The sequence below is a fragment of the Pecten maximus genome, chromosome 12 (genome assembly GCF_902652985.1).
Source record: "Pecten maximus chromosome 12, xPecMax1.1, whole genome shotgun sequence".
Taxonomy (NCBI): domain Eukaryota; kingdom Metazoa; phylum Mollusca; class Bivalvia; order Pectinida; family Pectinidae; genus Pecten; species Pecten maximus.
The window spans coordinates 14,041,359-14,062,414 of NC_047026.1; the positions used below are offsets into that span (position 1 = coordinate 14,041,359).

Below are 21,056 nucleotides of genomic sequence, written 5' to 3' on the forward strand. Positions count from 1 at the left end.
TGTTTTTTTGCTTTCAAAGTGCCATATCTGCCTCACTTTTGATTACTTGACCTTGAAACATTTCACACACCTTCACAAGAGCAGTTTCCTTAAAATGTGACCCAAATAAATAATTTGAAATAATTTAGATTTTTTCATCACTTGACCCCTGTGACCTCGAAGGATGGTGAAGGTCAAAAATAAGAAAATATTTGTAGCCAGCCATACATGCTATCGATGTGCCAAACATCAAGCCTTCATTCATGTATATAGCTAAATGAAGCAGATACCTTTTATCTGCAATTTTGGATGGTTTTTCAATTTTGGCAGGACAAATACCCAATTTGAGATGTTTGGCCTTCTTTTGACAACCACAACAAGGCATTGACCTTGACATTCTCTGATAACCTGATAACCCAATTTCCAATGAATACGATCAAATTTATGAGTTTCCTATGTAAATTATAATCAAAGTTTCCCCATCCCAAGGGGGAATGTGACAACCAGGGGGCATGGAATTTACAATTTTGATAAAGCATCTTAAGAACCTTCCATCCATCTGGGTCTTGAGAAAAAGATTTTTGAAATATCAGTCAATTTTACGACTTTTGGCCCTGCCCCACATGGCCCTAAGGGGCAGTGACCATATAATTTACAATTTTGGTAGACTTTTAGCCAAGGAAGGTTTCTGCAAAATTTCATCAACAATAATTCAGGAGTTTTTGAGAAGTCGAAAATGTGAAATGTTAACTAACGACGGACGACTGACGACGAAAGACGAAGGCAGATTGGAAAAGGTCACCGAGATTCGCTCAGATGACCTAATAAATCGTGAATCCGATAAAGAAGTCGTGACTGAGATGACAGAATTCGTCATATAATTTTGTCTATTCTCACTTAACAACTCTGTTGCGCCTTCCTAATATCTCCCTTTATACTGCCTAGTTTGACCTTTGGTTGAACTTTCACTCCTGGAAAACTTTCGTGTCCGTAACCTGGTCGAGATAGTATTAGTCTCTGGAAGTTATCCTTCCTACTAAGTGATCTTGGATTAGGACAACTAGTTGGCCCGTTTCCATTTTAATGTATCCGGGTTGGCTGTATTTCTGGGTGTATTCCACAGTATGTTTTATTAAGGTAGTAAGGTCGATATCGGTTTTGCGCTATCAAAACGAACATTATGAAGCTTTTAGCCGCGTCCCTCAGGCCCTTGAGTATTGACCCTATTAATTTCAGTTTCGGTAGACCTTTAGCCAAGAAAAAAATTCAGCTCAGCAAAATTTCATTTCAGAAGCCGAAAATGTTAACTAACAACGGCGTAGAAAAAGTCGATTTGGAAAAGGTCATTGAGCTTCGCACAGGTGGCCTAAAAAATCTGTTCATTATCAAGTCCCAGAAACTTGTGAAAACGTTTCATTTATACAAGCTTACATGTAAATGAAAATGTGTAGCTTGGTAGGTTTTATAATGCACCTTCGGGATATGTGTACGTCTAAGCTACTGTATTAAACCTATCTTATCTAAAATCTCAAAATGTTAATATATTGTGGCATTAATTTTTATCAATTATTTTAGTTAATTGAAACAAAAACATTTTCACTTCGATTTGTAAAATCAGACGTACCTCTTTGGTAAAATATGATATACCATATACATGTATATAAGTTTACACAGTCAAAATATCACCCAAGTATCGGTCACTTTCCCAAAGCGGACTACATCCTTTTCTTAATTAACAGTTAGTACCTATTATTCTCCCTACGTTACATATGCCCATTGTTAAAATATGATGTGTTGCTTTGAGTGGGAAGACAGGTTCATTTTCATACCTTTACTTGATCTAAAGTAATCCATTTTCCGAATACGAAAATACATGGTGTATATACTATATCCAACAGGATACTTGCGACGTATCCAATAATATCCCTCCAGATATTAGAACATTGACGAATTAAAGAATTTTGAGGAGCCCCCTCGCATCCCGTCTTTAGAGCATGGCGGCCATTCCTCAGACAACATTTCTAATTTATATCAATTATCACAATCAATACATTTGCATGCTACAAGTCATATATACGATTTGATGATGAACTCTTATATTTCTAGTTATGAATAATGAAAGACGGAACGACATTTAAATAAACACTGCATTCATACATTTATTAACTTCCGTGTGTACAGTTTGGAAGTCAGCTATTACACAGAAACAACGACTTTTCCAATTTGTCAGTTCTTAGAGTCGAATTTGCCAGTTCTGTTAGTAAATGCGATTATTTATTATTTACTCCCATCACATCCTCAGGTATCAGGTACTAACCATTTAACCACATTTTAATGGCACCATTTAGTAATTATTATTGAATTACGATTGTTTCACAGGATGCGATTGAGTCGACATTAATTTGGGCGGTTGCTAAAAGGAACGATATCGTATTCCAAACGATGGAATAAACTTTTGTTTATTTCGACGATTATACAGTGATGGTTCGTTTGCCTCTATGTAGAGACTAGCAGATGGTGTGGTTTTGAAGGCTCCAAGGGCGAGTCTCAGACCCTGATGATGTACAGTATCTAATAGTTTCAGATTCGATTTTCTAGCGGAACTATAGACAATGGAACCGTAGTCCAATTTTGATTGCATAAGTGCTCTGTAAAGACTAAGCAAAACTTTCCTAGCAGCGCCCAAGTCAGTATGGGGCAATACCTTGATAATACTAAATGCTTTGAGGCATTAAGCTTTCAGTGGTGAGTTTTACTAAGCATTTATTTTACGATTTGTATCGCAACCGTAAGTTGCGTTAAATCTCCGTCCTAGTAAACTTCGTATCTTAAAGTGTACCCGGAACGAAAAACGATATTCAAATACATTAAAATCGGTTGACCGAGTGCTGAGATATTGCACATCGAAGTACGCGTTTTGAAACTCTTCAGTCTAAGACGTCACGGGTTTAACGGAGTCACTGAAATGGTGGCCATCAGTATAGACGGCAGTGTGAACAGTAGCAAAACAGACATGTCCGACTACGATCTGGACATGAGATTTTAGGTTGATGACTTTGGCGGATATTGCCGACAAGAAGTCGAAATCCAACAATATAAGTTTGAGCTTTTAAGAAAATAAAATTTTAGTGAAATGGACTCTGAAAATGACTGCTTGGATAACACAGACTGATGTGTTATACAAGGGACATAGGCCTACAGATGGATGTTATCGAGATCCAATAACTTAGTCAATCACCAATAAATGTATATTAATTATTTGTTTACCATTTCTTACTCTTAACTATAAAAACGAACACGGCATCAACTTTTTTAAATAAAATAATGTGTCGTTTTATTCGCAAATTAATATTCAAATAAATTAACATACCAACAATACAACTACGTTAAATGAAACCTTATGTGATGTCGTTATACATAGTTCACACCAACGGCGCTTTGATGGCGCTTTAAAGCGGCGTGTAAAGCGGCAACCAAAGCGTAACAAAGCTTGATTAAAGCGTCAGGGTCGTAATAGATCGTGGGAAAGCTTGGAGTAAAGTTGGACATTCGGCTAGAGCGCCAACAAATTTTAAACTGTTTAAAAATTTTGCGCGCTCTGTCACGAATTGATTAAAGCGCCGAGAGCGTATCAAAGCTTAACAAAGCATAACAAAGCTCAGCAAAGCTTGACTCAAAGCATAGGAAAGCTTAAAAGAGCTTGGTTCAAAGCGGGGACCCCAGTCTTCACGGTCTGTCACCACTTGACACGCTTCGTTAAGATTTCTCAAGATTTGCTACGATCTGGCATGAAGATCAGACACGCTTTGTTACGCTTTGTTACGTTTTCATGAAGGACTCCCACGAATTGAGACGCTTTGACCAAGAATTGACATGTTGTGTTAGGCTTTGTTACGCTTGGCAAGCTTCCTCACGCTCTTTCACGCTCTCCTACGATACCCCCGCTCTGTCTCCATCCCTATAAATAGCGCTGCGACTTGAGTACCACTCATTGCATTGTTTCCAAAGGAAGAAGAAGTATCCTAAACCTGAAAAACTACTAAAAACACAAAGATGGGACCCAAGAGAGGTAGAGGTGCAGCAAAGAAGAGCAAGAGAGGGACAGGCAAAGGCCAGGTTGCTGAAAGGCCGAGGTCTCCAACACCACCGCCGGCAGAATATGAAGCCATGCTGTAGTTGCAGATTCTCTGCTCATCTGTCATCCCTCTTCTACTGTATGGCTTCATCATGTAGCTTTTCAGGGCAAAAGCATCATCACCCAGGATGAAGTATGGAATATCAGGCTCAGTTTCCCCAGGGAGAGGACATGATGGGGGCAGCCCTATGGACCCATCTTCTAGGCATCTACAAAGGCCAGTATTGGTATGGAGAAGAACCCCTTGTAGTTGTGGTAGAGACTGCCTGTGTTTGCTGGCTTCTTGATGGCTATGTGCTTTTCATCCAAGGCACCAACTGCATGGGGGACATTCCACCTGTGTTCAAACTGCTGGGCAAGGTTTCTCCATGCTTCAGGGGTGGTAGGTGCGTTGAAGACCTCATCTTTATACGCCTGTACAAGGGCCGTGCACACGTCTGTAATCAGCTCTGATATGGTGGAGATACCACATCTGAATCCATATGCCAGTGACCTGTAGTTGTCCCCAGTGGCCAGATGTCTCAAGGTGATTGCCAGCTTGAGGCCAGCTGACAGGGGGTGTCTGTAGTTAGTTTGCTGCTTCTGGATGACTGGTGCCACTCTCTCCAGGATATCATCGAACACCTCAGGGGTCAATCTGGTGAAGTTTCTGAAGGCAGCAGGGTCTACTAATCTGAGTTGTGTGTCCAGGAGGCTAGTGTAATGACCATACTGCTGTCTTCTTTCTTCAGTGACCCATGGCCTGGTCCAGCAGCTCCTGATAAATGGTCTTCTCCCTCCTGCTGGTAGGTCAACCTCCCCTTGTCTTTGCTGTTCTTCCCCCCCTCTCATCCGCCTCAAGGGCTAGGATGTAGTTAAACAATAGGGAGACAAACATCATGTCTTCTTCAGATATATCATGCTCTGGTACATCTGGAACTTCTGTATCTCGTTGTTCCGCCATCGTGTTCTTCAAAGATGCAATGATTTTGTGGATCTGCAGCGTCTTTATATAGGCTTTTGATCAAAAGCCGCATGCAATCGGCGATCTCGACATTTTCCAATGCGTAACAGAGCTTAACAAAGCGTAACAATGCATAACAGAGCTTGAAAACCGTATCAGAGCCTGATTTAAAGCGTCATAATCGCATAAAAGCGTAATAAAGCGTAACAAAGCTTATTATTTTATATAAATAGTCCATGTCGTATTTTTCCAGATTTGCTGATGTTTTTCCTTGTCATCATAGTGCCTCATTTTTATTATTTATTTTCTTTTTAGCCCACCATCATCAGATGGGGCTTTCAAATCGCCCTGCGTCCGTGGTCCGTGGTCCGTCCCTCCCTCCGTTCGTAAACAATTCTTGTTATCGCTATTTCTCAGGAAGTACAGAAGGGATCTTTCTCAAATTTCATATGTAGGTTCCCCTCGGTGCCTAGTTTTGCATATTGCATGTTGAGACCAATTGGAAAACAACATGGCCGACAGGCAGCCATCTTGGATTTTGACAATTGAAGTTTGTTATCGCTATTTCTCAGAAACTAATGAAGGGATCTTTCTGAAACTTCATATGTAGGTTCCCCTCGGTGCCTAGTTATGCATATTGCATTTTGAGACCAATCGGAAAACAACATGGCCCGACAGGCAGTCATCTTGGATTTTGACAATTGAAGTTTGTTATCGCTATTTCTCAGAAAGCACTTAAGAGATCTTTCTTCAATTTCATATGTAGGTTCCTCTTGGTGCCTAGTTATGCATATTGCATTTTGAGACCAATCGGAAAACAACATGACAGGCAGCCATCTTGCATTTTGACAATTGAAACTTGTTATCGCTATTTCTGAGAAAGCAATGAAGGGATCTTTGTGAAACTTCATATGTAGGTTCCCCTCAGTGCCTAGTTATGCATATTGCATTTTGAAACCAATCGGAAAACAACATGGCCGACAGGCAGCCATCTTGGATTTTGATAATTGAAGTTTGTTATCGCTATTTCTCAAAAAGTACAGAAGGGATCTTTCTCAAATTTCATATGTAGGTTCCCCTCGGTGCCTAGTTATGCATATTGCATGTTGAGACCAATTGGAAAACAACATGGCCGACAGGCAGTCATCTTGTATTTTGACAATTGAAGTTTGTTATCGCTATTTTACAGAAGGTACTGAAGGGATCTTTCTCAAATTTCATATGTAGGTTCCCCTTGGTCCCTGGTATTGCATTTTGGGACCAATCCGAAAACAACATGGCCGACAGACAGCCATTATCGCTAAATCTTCAATTTTAGATATAGGTTCCCCTTGTTTCAAAAGTACTAGACGGCTGTTTCTGAATTTACACAGATTAGTAAGACTTAGAGGAAGGGAAAAGTAGAAAAGATCAATCTGACATGGAACCTATAAAGATCATTCAATGGTGGGCGCCAAGATCCATCGGTGATCTCTTGCTTATTATGCATTCAAAATATTTCAAATATTTGAATTATTACATGAATCATGAACACTGTCATCTGATCTATTATATCGAGCGTTCAGTTTCCGTGTTGGTCATATCAACTCTTATCACCGAGTGGGGTGTGCTGCTAAGTGTCTTCGGCAGTATGCTCCAGTGAGGTAGCACTATAAATCGGCAAAAGTCTCGGCCTACCACAAGGAGACTTCACACAAACATACCGCAGCCTCCCAAAACACACATACGCACTCACCACACGCATACATGTCGCACGCACGGGAGGCCCCTGTCCCCTGGCCGAGACATACCAGAGTCTTTAAAAATGGCAGCTGCTACTCCTGCTTAGCGCTCAGCATATTAGGAGTGGGACGACTGGTTCGCCCGTTGCCAGTATAATGTGACCGGGTGGGGTGTGCTGCTGGGTGTCTTCGGCAGTATGCTTCAGTGAGGTAGCACTGTAAATAGGCAAAAGTTCCGGGCTATCACAAGGAGACTTAACACGAACATACCGCAGCCTCCCAAAACACACATACGCACTCACCACCCGCATGCATGTCGCACGCACGGGAGGCCGTCCTTAAATGACCTTAGCTGTTAATAGGACGTTAAACTAAATAAACCAAACCAAACCAAACCATTAAGGCCCAAGGGCCTCTTGTTGGCTTACTTTTTTTTTCATTATGTCGGACAGATCATTCAGGTGTACAACAAAACTATATCTTATGAATTTAAACCTAGAAAACTAACAAAACACAAAAAACAGCCTCATGTCGGGCCGGGCAGACACAACCAGGTTCAACATTAATTTATTTAATATGCATGCACCTATGATCCACACAAATGGGGCACATTATCACACCAGGAAAGACGTTATAGGGGACAAGGACATAGTCGTCAAGATCCCCCGCTCATGCAAATATTGTATTGCATGACATTAAAGTGGGCAACATTCATAATAGTTGTTTTGTTACAAAATAAACCAAACTAACTATGTCTCGGCCAGGGGACAGAACCCAAAGCCTTCCTCACAGGAGCGAACGCTCAACTGAAGACCAAAGGTGAGGCATCGTCAAAAGGAAGACATTAGAAAGAAGAAAGTTTTTCAGAAAGAAGATCAAAGATAAGATCCCAAATTTAGTCGCCTCTTACGATCATGCAATGGGTGCAGCAGGTACAATTCTTACGTCCTACCTGCAGGGCGGGCAACATTCATAAAACCATGAAAAATATTACATATATCATTTAGAATCATTACATTTATATGCATGTTAAGTTAGCAAGTTCTTGTGAAAGTAATTAACATATTTATTAACTCAATAAAATATTATACTGTACAGTGAACTATCAAAATGGGCTGATTATGCTTGTATTCTCCCTTTCTTTCTACTAGATAGATCTGACTAAATATTTTTGGAAGTGTATCGACAGATGACTGTTTGGACATGAGCCATACAATTAAGTTTTTCAGTGAGGCTCAGATGGTTGATGTTTTTCCAATACATCTAGTGCATTTCCAATCTCTACAACTAAAAGTAAGCTAATCAATGTATATATGAAGATGTTTCAATCTACAGATAACATTATTTCATTAAAAATCTTCTTTTTTTTACTTTTCTATGCAATATTTTGCAAAAGTTGTATCTGAAATCAATTAAATTGACATAATCTTATGGATATTTCATGTGATTAGTTAAAAAAAATCATGATATTAAGAGGAATTAACCTCAAAATCCATGATATCAATTAAATAAAATTACATTGATTATATAAAGAGGAAAAATGGTGCTTTGGGAAAACATGATATAAAGAGGAATGTGATAATAACGGGGGTGATATTAAGTGGAATCCACTGTATATTGTTTTCATACAGCCGATCAGGTCACAGCTGTCTCATTACATATGTGCGGAATATGCCGATGATCGAACTTGAGCGAGGGGTTCAGGTTATAAGTCTTTAAAACAAGTTTCATCGAAATCCAATCATTCCTTCGAAAGATATCGTGCGGAAAGCAATCAGCAAATCAGGTCCCATTAGCCTCATTAAATATGCGCGGAATATTCTTCGAACTTGAGCGAGGGGTATATGTTATAAGTCTACCAAGCAAGTTTCATCACAATCTAATTATTTCTTCAAAAGATATCGTCCGGAAAGCAATCAGCCAATCAGGTCACAGCAGCCTCGTGCGGAAAGCGAATCCGGACGGACGGACGGAACCCATTTGTATATCCCCCGCCAACTGCGTTGGGTGGGGGATAAAAATAAAGGTAAATTCTTCACATCTTTACTGTTCCTTGATGTTCGGAAAATTACTTGGCAAAGGAGATCAAATGTCGAAACGAATGTCGTTGCTCGCCTGGAGAGATATTCTTAATTTGCTTCCTGTCATGACATCTCAATGGATTTTGATGAGGTTTGATTTGTAGCAATACTCCACAGGAAAAGAATCCCTCAACACAATATAATAAAAGGTTATACATGTAGATCTTCTGGAGCAGCAGGGTAGTTTAGGGAAATAGGGCAAATATTTTAAATCGTAAGTAGTCCTCAACGAATGAATACATTTTGTTGAAATCCGATCTTGGCATTATTGGGGAAAACTGAACATAAAACCTAGGGCCTTCATGGGTATTTGTCAGATTTACTGAAGGTTTCCTTATCCCTAATTGTTGAGAAAATGAAAATGTTTAAATACGACAACATGAAAGCAAATTATCCATCACACCGGGGCATTTTTATTATTTCTTCATACATAACACGAATATTAAATTCAAGTATTAACAGAACATATATATATACATGTTTCGAAAACAATAATTGGAAGAATAGATTAGTTTGGGTTACAGATTGGTGCACAATTCAAAAATATCTGTCCTTACAATTTTATACAAGTGATGAGGAATTAGGTGCACTATCTGCTGTAGTAGAGATGACTTTTATAACTTGTTAAAAACTTTTGCTAAATCCAATCGTGTCAAAGCAAATAAATATGTTCAAATCAAATCCGTTTAATATTAAGATTGATAGGATAATAAAAAAAACTGCCTTACAGAGAGAACATATCCAAGGCTGGATTACCAGTTGCTGCTTCCCCTGGTCTCTCGTTTTCAAATTTTCATATTATAAGATAGGTTAAAATTTGTCAGACGTAACTTATTGCGGAGAAAAATTACTCGTAGCCGGGTTTGTCAGACGTAACTTATTGCGGAGAAAAATTACTCGTAGCCGGGAGGTTATCAAGAAAAAAGAAAATTTAAACATATATGACCCCTGTCCCGTTTAATATGGCATTAAGTTATGCCAATATCGGGACCTAGACCTTTTGCTAATTGATAAGCAGTTTTAGCGAATTACCACTGACATTGAAAGCGGAACAAAGGCCTGATTTGAAATTAAAATATGGTAATTGAAAATTGTGGAAAAGCTTACAAACTAAACCCTTTTTGTCGGACGGGGTTTACAACGTGACATATACCGTGACGACTGTACATCCAATGACTATTTACATGTTTTTTGTCAGCATATTTATGCGATCGTGAAAATTACATGCATGTGTCCTGAACTCGTATGTAAATGTCTGCTACGAAATGTAAATCAATGTGCAAAAAAGTGTAATTCCTGTATAAATATTTATATTACATAAATGACTTCATGAATATGAACGGCACCGTTTATATGAGCCGATGTATGTAATTACATGTGTTATAAACTGAAATCAGGTACATGCATTTCAAATATAAATCGTGATTCAGAGGTCGTCCTATTAACAGCTAAGGTCATTTAAGGACGGCCTCCCGTGCGTGCGATGTGCATGCGTGTGCCCAGTGCGTATGTGTGTTTTGGGAGGCTGCGGTATGTTCGTGTTAAGTCTTCTTGTGATAGGCCGGAACTTTTGCCGATTTATAGTGCTAGCTCACTGAAGCATACTGCCGAAGACACCCAGCAGGACACTCCACCCGGTCACATTATACTGACAACGGGCGAACCAGTCGTCCCACTCCTAATATGCTGAGCGCTAAGCAGGAGTAGCAACTACCATTTTTAATGACTCTGGTATGTCTCGGCCAGGGGACAGAACCCAAAGCCTACCTCACAGGGGCGAACGCTCAACTGAAAACGAACATACCGCAGTCTTCCAAAACACACATATGCACTCATCATACACATGCAGGGTAGGCCGTCCTTAAATGACCTAAGCTGGTAATAGGGCGTTAATACAAAATAAACCAAACCAAACCACTACTTGTCAGAAAGTCTTGAATGGATTTGAACCAAATTTGGTCAGAAAGGTCCTTGGGGAAGGGGAACATATTTGGCATAAATGGTGGCTTTGATACTCCTTGGGCCTTAGGGGCGGGGCCCAATAATGGAAATAGAGGTAATGACTTTAAATCGCTACTAGTCATAGGGTTATGAATGGATTTGAACACAATTTGGTCAAAAACATCTTTGGGGTAAGGGGAATAGCAGCTTTTGACAAATATGCTGTAACAATTTATCACTTTGAACATGTTGGTCAGGGAACGTGTGGAAGATTCTTTCATTTCTAAAGGATTTCTAAGGCAACTAAAAACTGAACAAGTTTGTCGGTTTTTTTTTCATTTTCATGATTGATGTAACTTGTTTTCTAGAACTTTAGTCAATGCTATCATAAAGATTAGCTCTGAATCACTGTTGTTGTGACAAAAATTTGAATTAGCCTCATTGGAGTTGTCTGAGCTGAAAAGAATGGCCCTGATACAGAAGAACTTTACAGCAAGTTTGTACAGAATTATTTTGATGTGCTTTTCGATTGTAGTAAGGAAACGGCTTTCATGAAGATGTATACTTTGACAAAATAACAAAGAGAAGATAACTTACTGATGCAGAATGTTGTGCGTTGTACTTGATGATCGTATACAGCCCAATTTACTCGCACGTAACGTTGTCAGAAAACAATGTCTTTTGTATTATGTACCATCATGGACGGAAATTTTATTTGGAGTTTCTCCTCAAACTATTTGATTATTATTGATGAGTAAACAGTGTAAACCAATAGAGAAACCAGTTTCTGAAATTGATGTCACTTACGTAACGAGGACAGAAAACCAGTGTAACAAGGACAGAACATTTTAATATGCATGTACATTAAAATGGATTGATGATGATTATACTGTTACCTTAATCTTTACAAGACAGGAAATAGTTCTCTTTTTTCAGTGTTGAAAACATATTTATTTTAAGATTTAATCAGTCTGTACATTACCACTGAACTTCAGATTCGAAGTCGTTTTGCCTGTCTGGATACCAAAAGCATTATTTATGCTGATTTCCAAATTCCGTTTATGACTAATTTGCTCACTAAGCTGGTGTCCCTCTATATGAGCATAGATATTCCATTTGAGCAGACTATTGATATAACTTGATACCAAGGATGAACGGTATACATAGTCAAACTATGTTACTTCGAAGTCGATGTGACTGTGGGAAGTAATGCAGATCCGAGCTCGAGTGTGTTAAGTTTTATAAGCAACTTGTTTGGAAAGACAAAGTCATAATTAAGCGTTGAGCTGTCATCCTATATAATTTACAGCCGATATGAATTATACTCCTATAACATAAGAGGCCGCTGGTCGGCTCTTTTTCTATCGGATATTATTTTGCCGACTGCGACCTCTTATATCCGATGAACTAATTCTTTGATGCAGTTTCCGCCCGAAATCCAGGCGCAACGAAATATGCTTGAAAAAAACACTTTAGTGGTTGACAGGTCATTACAACGATGTCTACGCATCATGTATGCAATATATATCCCATATGTATGTCACAGACACAAATATATAGTATAATCCGGTATAGAACACACAAAATACATGCCCATGTCGTTGTAGCACTTTTCTAGTCGTTTTTAAAAATGGCTGCCTAAAGGTTGATACAAAATAGTTTTGATTATTTCAAACGGAACGAAATGATACCGACTTTGTTGTATTCCGCTTGTAGGACATAGGTTGTAATCCATTTTTGTATTAACCGGCAAAGCACGTGGTATTTCTACAATCACTACCGGCAGTAGTGTCTGCTTGAGCTCTGCTCCGCTTCGGAAGAAGAAAACTTCATAATTAGTGTTTGTTGCGAAACTAGAACACTGACACGTCAGAAAGGGCCCCGCTATGTGTCTGACCCTTCAGGGTAAATGTAATAATTATTGTCAGTGTTTTTCCTGCCTATATAACTGGGTGCGCCAAACGACCCCATTCTCAAAGCGTTTTAGCCTGATTTTTTCCCAAAATCAACTCGAAAATTCCAAATAACATTTGTATGACGACTTTTCACAATCAATGAAAAAATTCCCAGTTTCGTTTTTAGGAATACACTGTGCACTGTAAAAATACCCAGGAAAAACACTGATTGTAATATACTGACATGAAACTATTAGATATATGTTTTTGATTAACCTTTGCTATTGTTTTATGAATGTTAGCATTAATAGGGCCACTGACAATACTGCTTATTATTATTGTATGGAAAAGCTAGCTAAAAGAATTCTACAAGCATTACACTTTTCAAATTTGTTTCAAATCTAATATCAAGGAGCACACAAACTGATATAAACTCAATGCAGTTATTCTAATAAGGTAAACTTGAGAGGATTTTCTGAAAAACAAAACATACCAAATGTGAAGAAAAGGGGAGAAAAAAAGGATTTTTTAAAATATTTTAATAATGTCCTTTTTTGTCATTTGAGGTATAAGAAATCCAAACCAGTACTTTTTTCACCTTTTTTTGTTTTAAAACTTTTTATATTTAGACCCAATCAACTTCAAAATTTGGTCGCTTGACACCAACTTACCTTCATAATGTCATAACAAAATCTTTAATACCATTTAAAAAATGTCAATCCGACCTTAACATATGACCCATTGACTTTGAACTTTGGTCAGTTGATATCTTGTTTGATTGTGACCAACTTTGCATAAGTCATAAATTATGCTAATGGAAGACTGTAATAGTATTGTATATGTATGTGTGTATTGTGGTTTTATGTCAATATGTAAAATGTTACATCATCGAAAATCGGCTTCCCTCAATACCTGTATGTACCAATTTTCGCCGCAATCAGAAGCCTCTGTTTCATTCCCATGACAACACAGGTTTTGGAAAGGTGAACCATTGTTCCCTCAAAACCCCTATATACCAATTCTCTCACCAAAATCGAACAATAACTAAATTTTGACCAATCAGAAACCTCCATTTGTTACCATGGTAACAGACGGTTTCATAAGTGGTACCATTGTGTTTGGCTTCCCTAAATACCACTATGTACCAATTTTCACCGAAATCGAACAATATCGAAATTTCAACCAATCAGAAACCTCCATTTGTTACCATGGCAACAGACGATTTTGTAAGTGGTACCATTGTGTTTGGCTTCCCTAAATACCACTATGTACCAATTTTCACCGAAATCCTCCAACTCTTGTCAATAATTTGGCGCAAAAGAAAAAAACGGACAGACGGACAGACAGACAACCTGATTACTATAGGGCACCGCATCTTTGATGCGGGGCCCTAATAAACAATTCTGCAATCTGCTATAACTAATGTTTCAAATTTATATAAAAGCATATCAAAAACAAGATCATTCATTGATAAGAAAATGTCAAAATTGTTTTGACTGCTAAAATCCAAATGGGTCGATTACCTGGCATTTTGAAGCCGACCCAGGATGACCTTGACCGTTGACCTTTGAACTTGTGACCTTGAACTATGAGTTTGATCATTCTGTCAGTTAACTCTTGGTTTATTTCTTGACAACTTTGCATAATCGAAAAGTGAACAGTTAAAAACAACAAAGATCCAGTATTTTCATGTATATTTCCAGTATTTTAAATGTTAAAATCCAATATGGCCGCCTAACAGCCATTTTGAATTCGATTTGCATGAAATACTACACATCTGATCTAGGATGCATGAGGAATCATCAGTTCCAATTTGATACAAATCCTTCATCTCCTTCAATCATTTTTGTGCAGAAGAAAAAAAACGGACAGACGGACGGACAGACAGACGGACGGACGGACAACCTGATTACTATAGGGCACCCGCATCTCTCGATACGGGGCCCTAATTATTCTCATTTAATCATGGGATTATGGAAAGAAATATAAATTGGACCCTGTTGATCATTTATTCAATATACGAACTTTGAAAATTTCATCGTCAGCATCGGTAAAAACAGCTATGGGCAGTTAGAGGTTACACCGCGCCTGTCAAAAATATCTCGTCATGTAAAACCTCTAACATTATTGGAGTAATATGAATGACAGAACTTTAATTGGCAGACAAACATCATATTGGGCGCTAGCGCCTTGTTTGTATACTGCAAAGCTTTGGCATTCATTTAGACATTCCACAAACTAAAAGTCCTATGAATTTGGCAATTGAACAAAGCACAGTGAATAAAAAAATAAAAACAGACACATATATATTTATTCAGAATGCTTAACTTCTGCTTGTTTTTTCAGAACATAAAAAGTCTGAAAAAAGAGGTTTGTAAAGAAACACGTTTTATTTTTTTAAAAAGATGTTTCTGTTATTCAAGATTATCATTATATTATCGTTATCTGGACCCTCTCATCAAAATGTCTGGCGGTGGAATAATGCCAACATCTTCCTCCAGGACTGTGTGAATCAACCTGAAATATTGAAAACGATATAAATTAAAACAATACAGTTCATACTTATGTGCATCATGTACAGCTTCTGTCACAGATTGCGAAAATATCTTTAAATTAAACATACTGAATCTGTCTTTTACAGTATCAACTGAAACATTCTTAGGAACTCATCAATTCTAACTGGGTTTACTCCTCTATCTGCAATTGATACCCCAATTATAATCCACAATTACACAATATGCATGGACGGGGTATGTACATTAACTTTAAAATATAATAATCACTATTTATGTCATAGGTAAAAGTGTAACAATTGCCTAGTTTTGGAACAAAACAGATCCCACCTAGGTGAACCTTTCAGTAGTGTTGGATATTCCACTCAGACTTAAGATTATGTATGAAAGGGTGTTAAGGTGGATACAACACAGTATATGATTTTTGAGAATTTATTTTCTCTAAAACACTAGTATTCAGAAACAAGTCAATACTGAAAATAAGAAAAATCAAAACAAACTGAGCCCAATACTTAAAACAAACACCCAAATACTTACAACAGCGGGTAATGCCTTTGAACCTTGGGCAATTTTTAAGTATCGCCCACAATTATGACTGTAAAGTAACAATTATTCAAGTTATCTTCTTTCCTCAAAACATTAAATCACAGGTAAAGGTTACCACGAAGTGCATTTGCATAGACTCTTGGTTTTGGTTTGGTTTTATTTCTTTAACGTCCTATTAACAGCTAAGGTCATTTAAGGACGGGCTGCCGTATTTGCGATATGCATGCGTGTGGCGAGTGCGTATGCGTGTTTTGGGAGGCTGCGGTATGTACGTGTTAAGTCTCCTTGTGATAGGCCGGAACTTTTGCCGATTTATAGTGCTACCTCACTGAAGCATACTGCCGAAGACGCCCAGCAGGATTCCCCACCCGGTCACATTATACCACAGGCGCTTGCATATAGAAAATATCACTTTCGATTTTTTTTTTGATATGACAGCGGTATGTGTAATCTGTTAACCTGAAGGTTGGCAACTACGCCACTTCAACCGGCTAAAAAACACATTTATTCAAACTGACACGGCGCACACTATATGCGACCGTCATCAGAAAACATTCATCTTTAACCTACCGTGCCACTCAATACGAATTGTTACATCCAAAACACAATAATCCGTGAAAACATCGCCGAATTCCTCGCTCAGAACGCCATTTCTCAAACTGCTCCCTGAGCCTGTCCAGATTCTTCATTTACATACGGGGTTCAAGGGTCATGCGATTATATACTCGACTGTCACCAGGTGCACTTTTTGGGGTCATCTCGGCATACTTTATTTTACAGGTGCATGCACAGGACGTCGTTTGCGATATCACGGACTAATAAGATAGCATGTTTTAATGCCATGCAGTGATGAGATCGTCCTTTCCTTTTTTCAACTGCATCATTTCGGTAGTTGCTGAACATCGTTTTGAATCAAAAAGATTGCATATAACGGTGCTCAATAACTTGTTCAAGACAGGGCCGGGACATTATACGTATACCATGAACAAGCAGTATCAGTTGAAATTTATCGAAGTTAAAATATGGATGGGGTAATAGCTGATAGTTGTTTGATATTTTGATTTTTTATTGTACTTGCCATCTATTTAGGGCTATGCCAATCTTCAATTCTTAAAAAAATTGACCCCTACATGACTAGTTAAAAATGTATACCACACACAATATCGATAAGAATAAGAGGTTGTTCTGGGTATTCTGGCGTTAGCCCTAAAATACTATAAAACTCTGGCGTTGACACAAAATAACCACTACTTCCCCCTCAAGTATTCTCTTTTCTTTCTCATTTTAATTCAGTTTCATAATTCTGTAAGCACTTCAGCCAGTTTGATTATTATTAGTGTAGCGTTTGATGCTTACACACTCAATTAATAAGGTAATTCATCAATAACTTAAATTTTATATATGCGAGCGATGTCGGAATCGGTTTTTAATAAGGTATTAAATTAGGAGTTTTACCCCTTCGTTTGGTCGTGTCGTTGTATTAGCCATATAGGTGAAATAGTTTGTTACCTTTTGGTTCCATTTTGACGTGCTGGGTGTTATTATGGCCATATAATCCCGGTATTTTGTTGCAGTGCGCTTGTCGCCTGTTTGTTATGCCTACTTCGCCGCCATGCTGGCGGAAGTGGTCTTATTTGTAAGGCCGTTTCTGATTGGTCATCCGGTTACCCGGGGACCAATCGTTTTACTTGTAGGATTTGTTTATGGTATCACTAGGTTAGAGACTATTCTCGTCAGCATATAAAGCTTTGTCGACCCGGGGTCAGTTCTCTCTATACTTCTAGACCGCTTCTGTAGTTATACAGGTGAGGACAGCCTCCCTAATTTACCGTCCCGTCAGCGGGATGTAGTTTAGTATTCGATAGTTAGCTATGTAGTGGGTATACCGTTCCGTCAGCGGAATGTTGGGCTCTTTCTCTATTGGTTAGCTTACTTCTGGGTTGGGGGTGGTTTGTCATTATGCTCTCGTAGCTACCTTTCGTTCCGTCAGCGGAATGCGGCAGCTTTGTTTATATACACCTTAGTGTTAGTTTGTCAGTTACAGCATGTTCCATTAGGACTACCTATCGTTCCGTCAGCGGAATGTGGTAGCTTCACTTGTAAAAACGTTGTACATAGTATGTTGACAGTTTCAGTATGCTATAGTTTCATTTATATGTAGGGTTGTTGTTGTAGTTTGGGAGGTTGGGTGGTTTTTATACATACACGTCTGCCCTTGCTGAGACAATGCAAGGTAGACAACTTTATACAGGGAGGTGGACTTTATGTTAGTATATCTGAGGCTATATTTGTAAGTAATATTTATCCAGGGCACACCAGTTAATGCCATACCATAGCATTATCATTCCTAAGTATAATGTAAACAGTAGTGTGTAGTTTTAGTTGTTTAAATTCTGTTGTTCATTAACATTTGTATATATTTATGGTGATAATGGGCACATGCCCCATTGGATATGGATTAGGCCCCTACAGCTAGTTACTTCATTGTACATATTTCATATATCATCTTTATCCTAATAAACTTGTTAAATTTACTATACTCTTGTAGTCATCATTTCACGTCTATGCCATTGGCAAATTGAACCTGGGTGTGGTAGCGGCATTACATGACTGGGTGTCACCAGTTGAAACCATTTGACATTCCAATCAGAACACAACGCGAGTCGAGGTGACATCCTCTCGTGGCATTGATCACTGCCCTACTACAAACCTTTTGGTGCCGTGACCAGGATGGCATAGTATTGTGAAATGATTACTGTTTATATACATTTTTGAGATAAAAGTTATACTTTATCATTTTTATAGATTTTTCAAATTTTTGTTTGCTTTTGACAATGGCTACTGCCCGTAGGAGCCTAGATAGATTCTCTGATAGATTTGTCAGATATGGATGGGGCTTTACCCAGTTCGACCCCTGTGGGTCAAGGTCAGCCGACATATATCAAACAGGTAGCTGGTACCCCCACTCATTCAGTCAAGTTAAGTAGCTCGACTCCCAGACCAGGTAGCCCTCTTGTTAGCTCAATGAGGACCCAACGTAGGAGATTACCTTCCCTACCATCCCAAAGGGGCAATGTAGACTTGGACACTAGTAGGGTGAGTGATATATTTCAAGAACCCCTCAGGCGTGTGTACAGTGGTAATCGGACTCCAAGCCATATTAGAGGGTTTGATACACGCATGACTCCCTCACACAGTTTTAGGGTGCCCAGGAAGGAGAAACAGCCCGATATATTTGATGGTAGAACTAGTGAGTGGCAGGATTACATAGTTCACTTCGAGCAAGTTTCCTTTTGGAATGGTTGGTCTGAATTAGAACGGGCTCAGCAATTAAGTATGAGCTTACGTGGGACAGCTCAGAAACTCCTAAGTAATCTTACTGCAGGGCAGTTGGCTGATTATTATACTTTAAAGTCATAACTTGAACAGAGGTTTAACCCCAAGGAAAGGGTAATAGCGTACAGGAGTGAGTTTAGGAACAGGAAACAGGGGAAGAATGAGTCAGCATCCGACTTTGGTTACCAACTTAGACGGTTGGCGTTACAGGCGTATCCCCAGGTACCCTATAATTCACTAGAGTTACAGGTGGTTGATCAATTTATCAACGGGTTGAGTAGTTTTGAGATGAAGAAGAAGGTTAGCTTTAGTCATGCGCAGACATTAGACCAGGCCATCTCATATGCAGCTGAGTTCGAAGCTGTCGTTGGAGATAGGATACGCAAGCCCGTCGAGAATTCTGATAGCGTAGGGGCTATTGAGAGTTCTAGTCAGGGAGAACAACCCAGTGGCTTAACTCTAGAGGCTATATCTAAGTTGATAGATCAGAAGCTAGCGCAGAGAAATGACAAAGCTGGTAGGGTTAGTGATAAGGGTGCGTGTCACTATTGTAGGAAACCCGGTCATTGGATAGCTAGTTGCCCGAAGTTAGCTGCTAGAGACGGCAAGGCTAAAGAACAGTCAGAGAATGGTCCGTTAAACTAGTTGAGGCTAGAATTGTGGCCAAGATTCCAGCCGTTAAGGATACTAACGTTAGGCCAGTTCAGAATGAGAGTAGGGAACCTATGGAAGGGGAGATAGCTCAGGAATCAGCAAAAATTCCTTTGGCCAGTTTGAGTCCCAGTAGTGGGTGTTTGTATGCTGAGGTGAGGTTTAGTGAGCAGTTTTGTCGCCTATTAGTTGATTCAGGATATCCAGTGTCCATACTGTCACTTAAGGAGTTCCATAGATTAGGATTGTCGGTCGCATCACTACACAAGGCTGACACCAGTCTAACAGCAGCTGATGGTAGAGGTTTAGAGGTTCAAGGGGAGATAATTTTGTCATTCAAAGTTGGGAATTTGACCTTTGAGCATGGGTTTATAGTTGCTTCCCTTGATAACCTACCCGGAATCTTAGGTGTGAATTTTCTGGAGAAATACAGATGTGAATTGTTGATAGGTAAACAGACCCTCAGGACCTCAGTAGGCAAGATTAAGCTGTTTAAACAATGGACTAGTAACTGTGCTAGGATAAGATTATCTAGGAAGGATGTGGTTCCCGCTCAGTCAGAACAACTTGTTGAATGTAAAACATCTGGGTGTTTCACAAACACCCTTAGCTGGAGAAACCAATGTCTATTTATAGCTCGGAGTCTTGTACAACCTACAGAAGGCAAGGTCGTGGTATCAGTTGTTAATCTCGGGGATAAGGGTGTAGGGTTGGCCTCAGATTCCGTCTTAGGGACAGTGAATGCAGTAGATGAGGTTGTTGGGTTAGATGATTCCAGTACCCTCCCACAAGGAACTTCAGATCCGAACATAGAGTGCCCCACACATCTACAGACATTACTCGACAGGAGTTCAAGCCAGTTGACCCAGCCACAGATAGAGTCAGTGACTAGTCTTTTACATGAATTCCAGGATATTTTTGTAGATGATAGTGGAACTCTTGGGCAGACAGATGTCACGACCCATAAAATTGAAACTCATGATGCCAAACCCATTAAGGTTCCCGCACGTAGAGTTCCTTAAGCAAAGAGGGAATTAGTGGAGCAGGAGGTAGATAAGATGCTAAAGGGGGATGTTATAGAACCCAGTGATAGCCCTTGGTCATCCCCAGTTTGTCTGGTTACTAAGAAGGATGGTAGTTGTCGATTTTGTATTGATTTTAGAAAACTTAACACAGTAACTCAGAAAGGTGCATACCCAAAACCCCGCATAGATGATACACTAGAGAGGTTGAGTGGCAATACTTGGTTTAGTACTTTAGATTTGGCTAGTGGATATTGGCAAGTCAAAATGTCAGATTCTGATCGCTCAAAGAC

At 39.1% G+C, this 21,056-nt stretch overlaps 1 protein-coding gene across 1 annotated transcript; it reads left to right on the top strand.

Annotated features, from left to right (window-relative positions):
* Positions 1-19,815: 19,815 nt before the first annotated feature.
* On the top strand, positions 19,816-20,763 carry LOC117338864. Its single transcript, XM_033900227.1, has one exon. It carries the CDS (start codon positions 19,816-19,818, stop codon positions 20,761-20,763), a length of 948 nt encoding a protein of 315 aa, XP_033756118.1.
* The last annotated feature ends 293 nt before the right edge of the window (positions 20,764-21,056 follow it).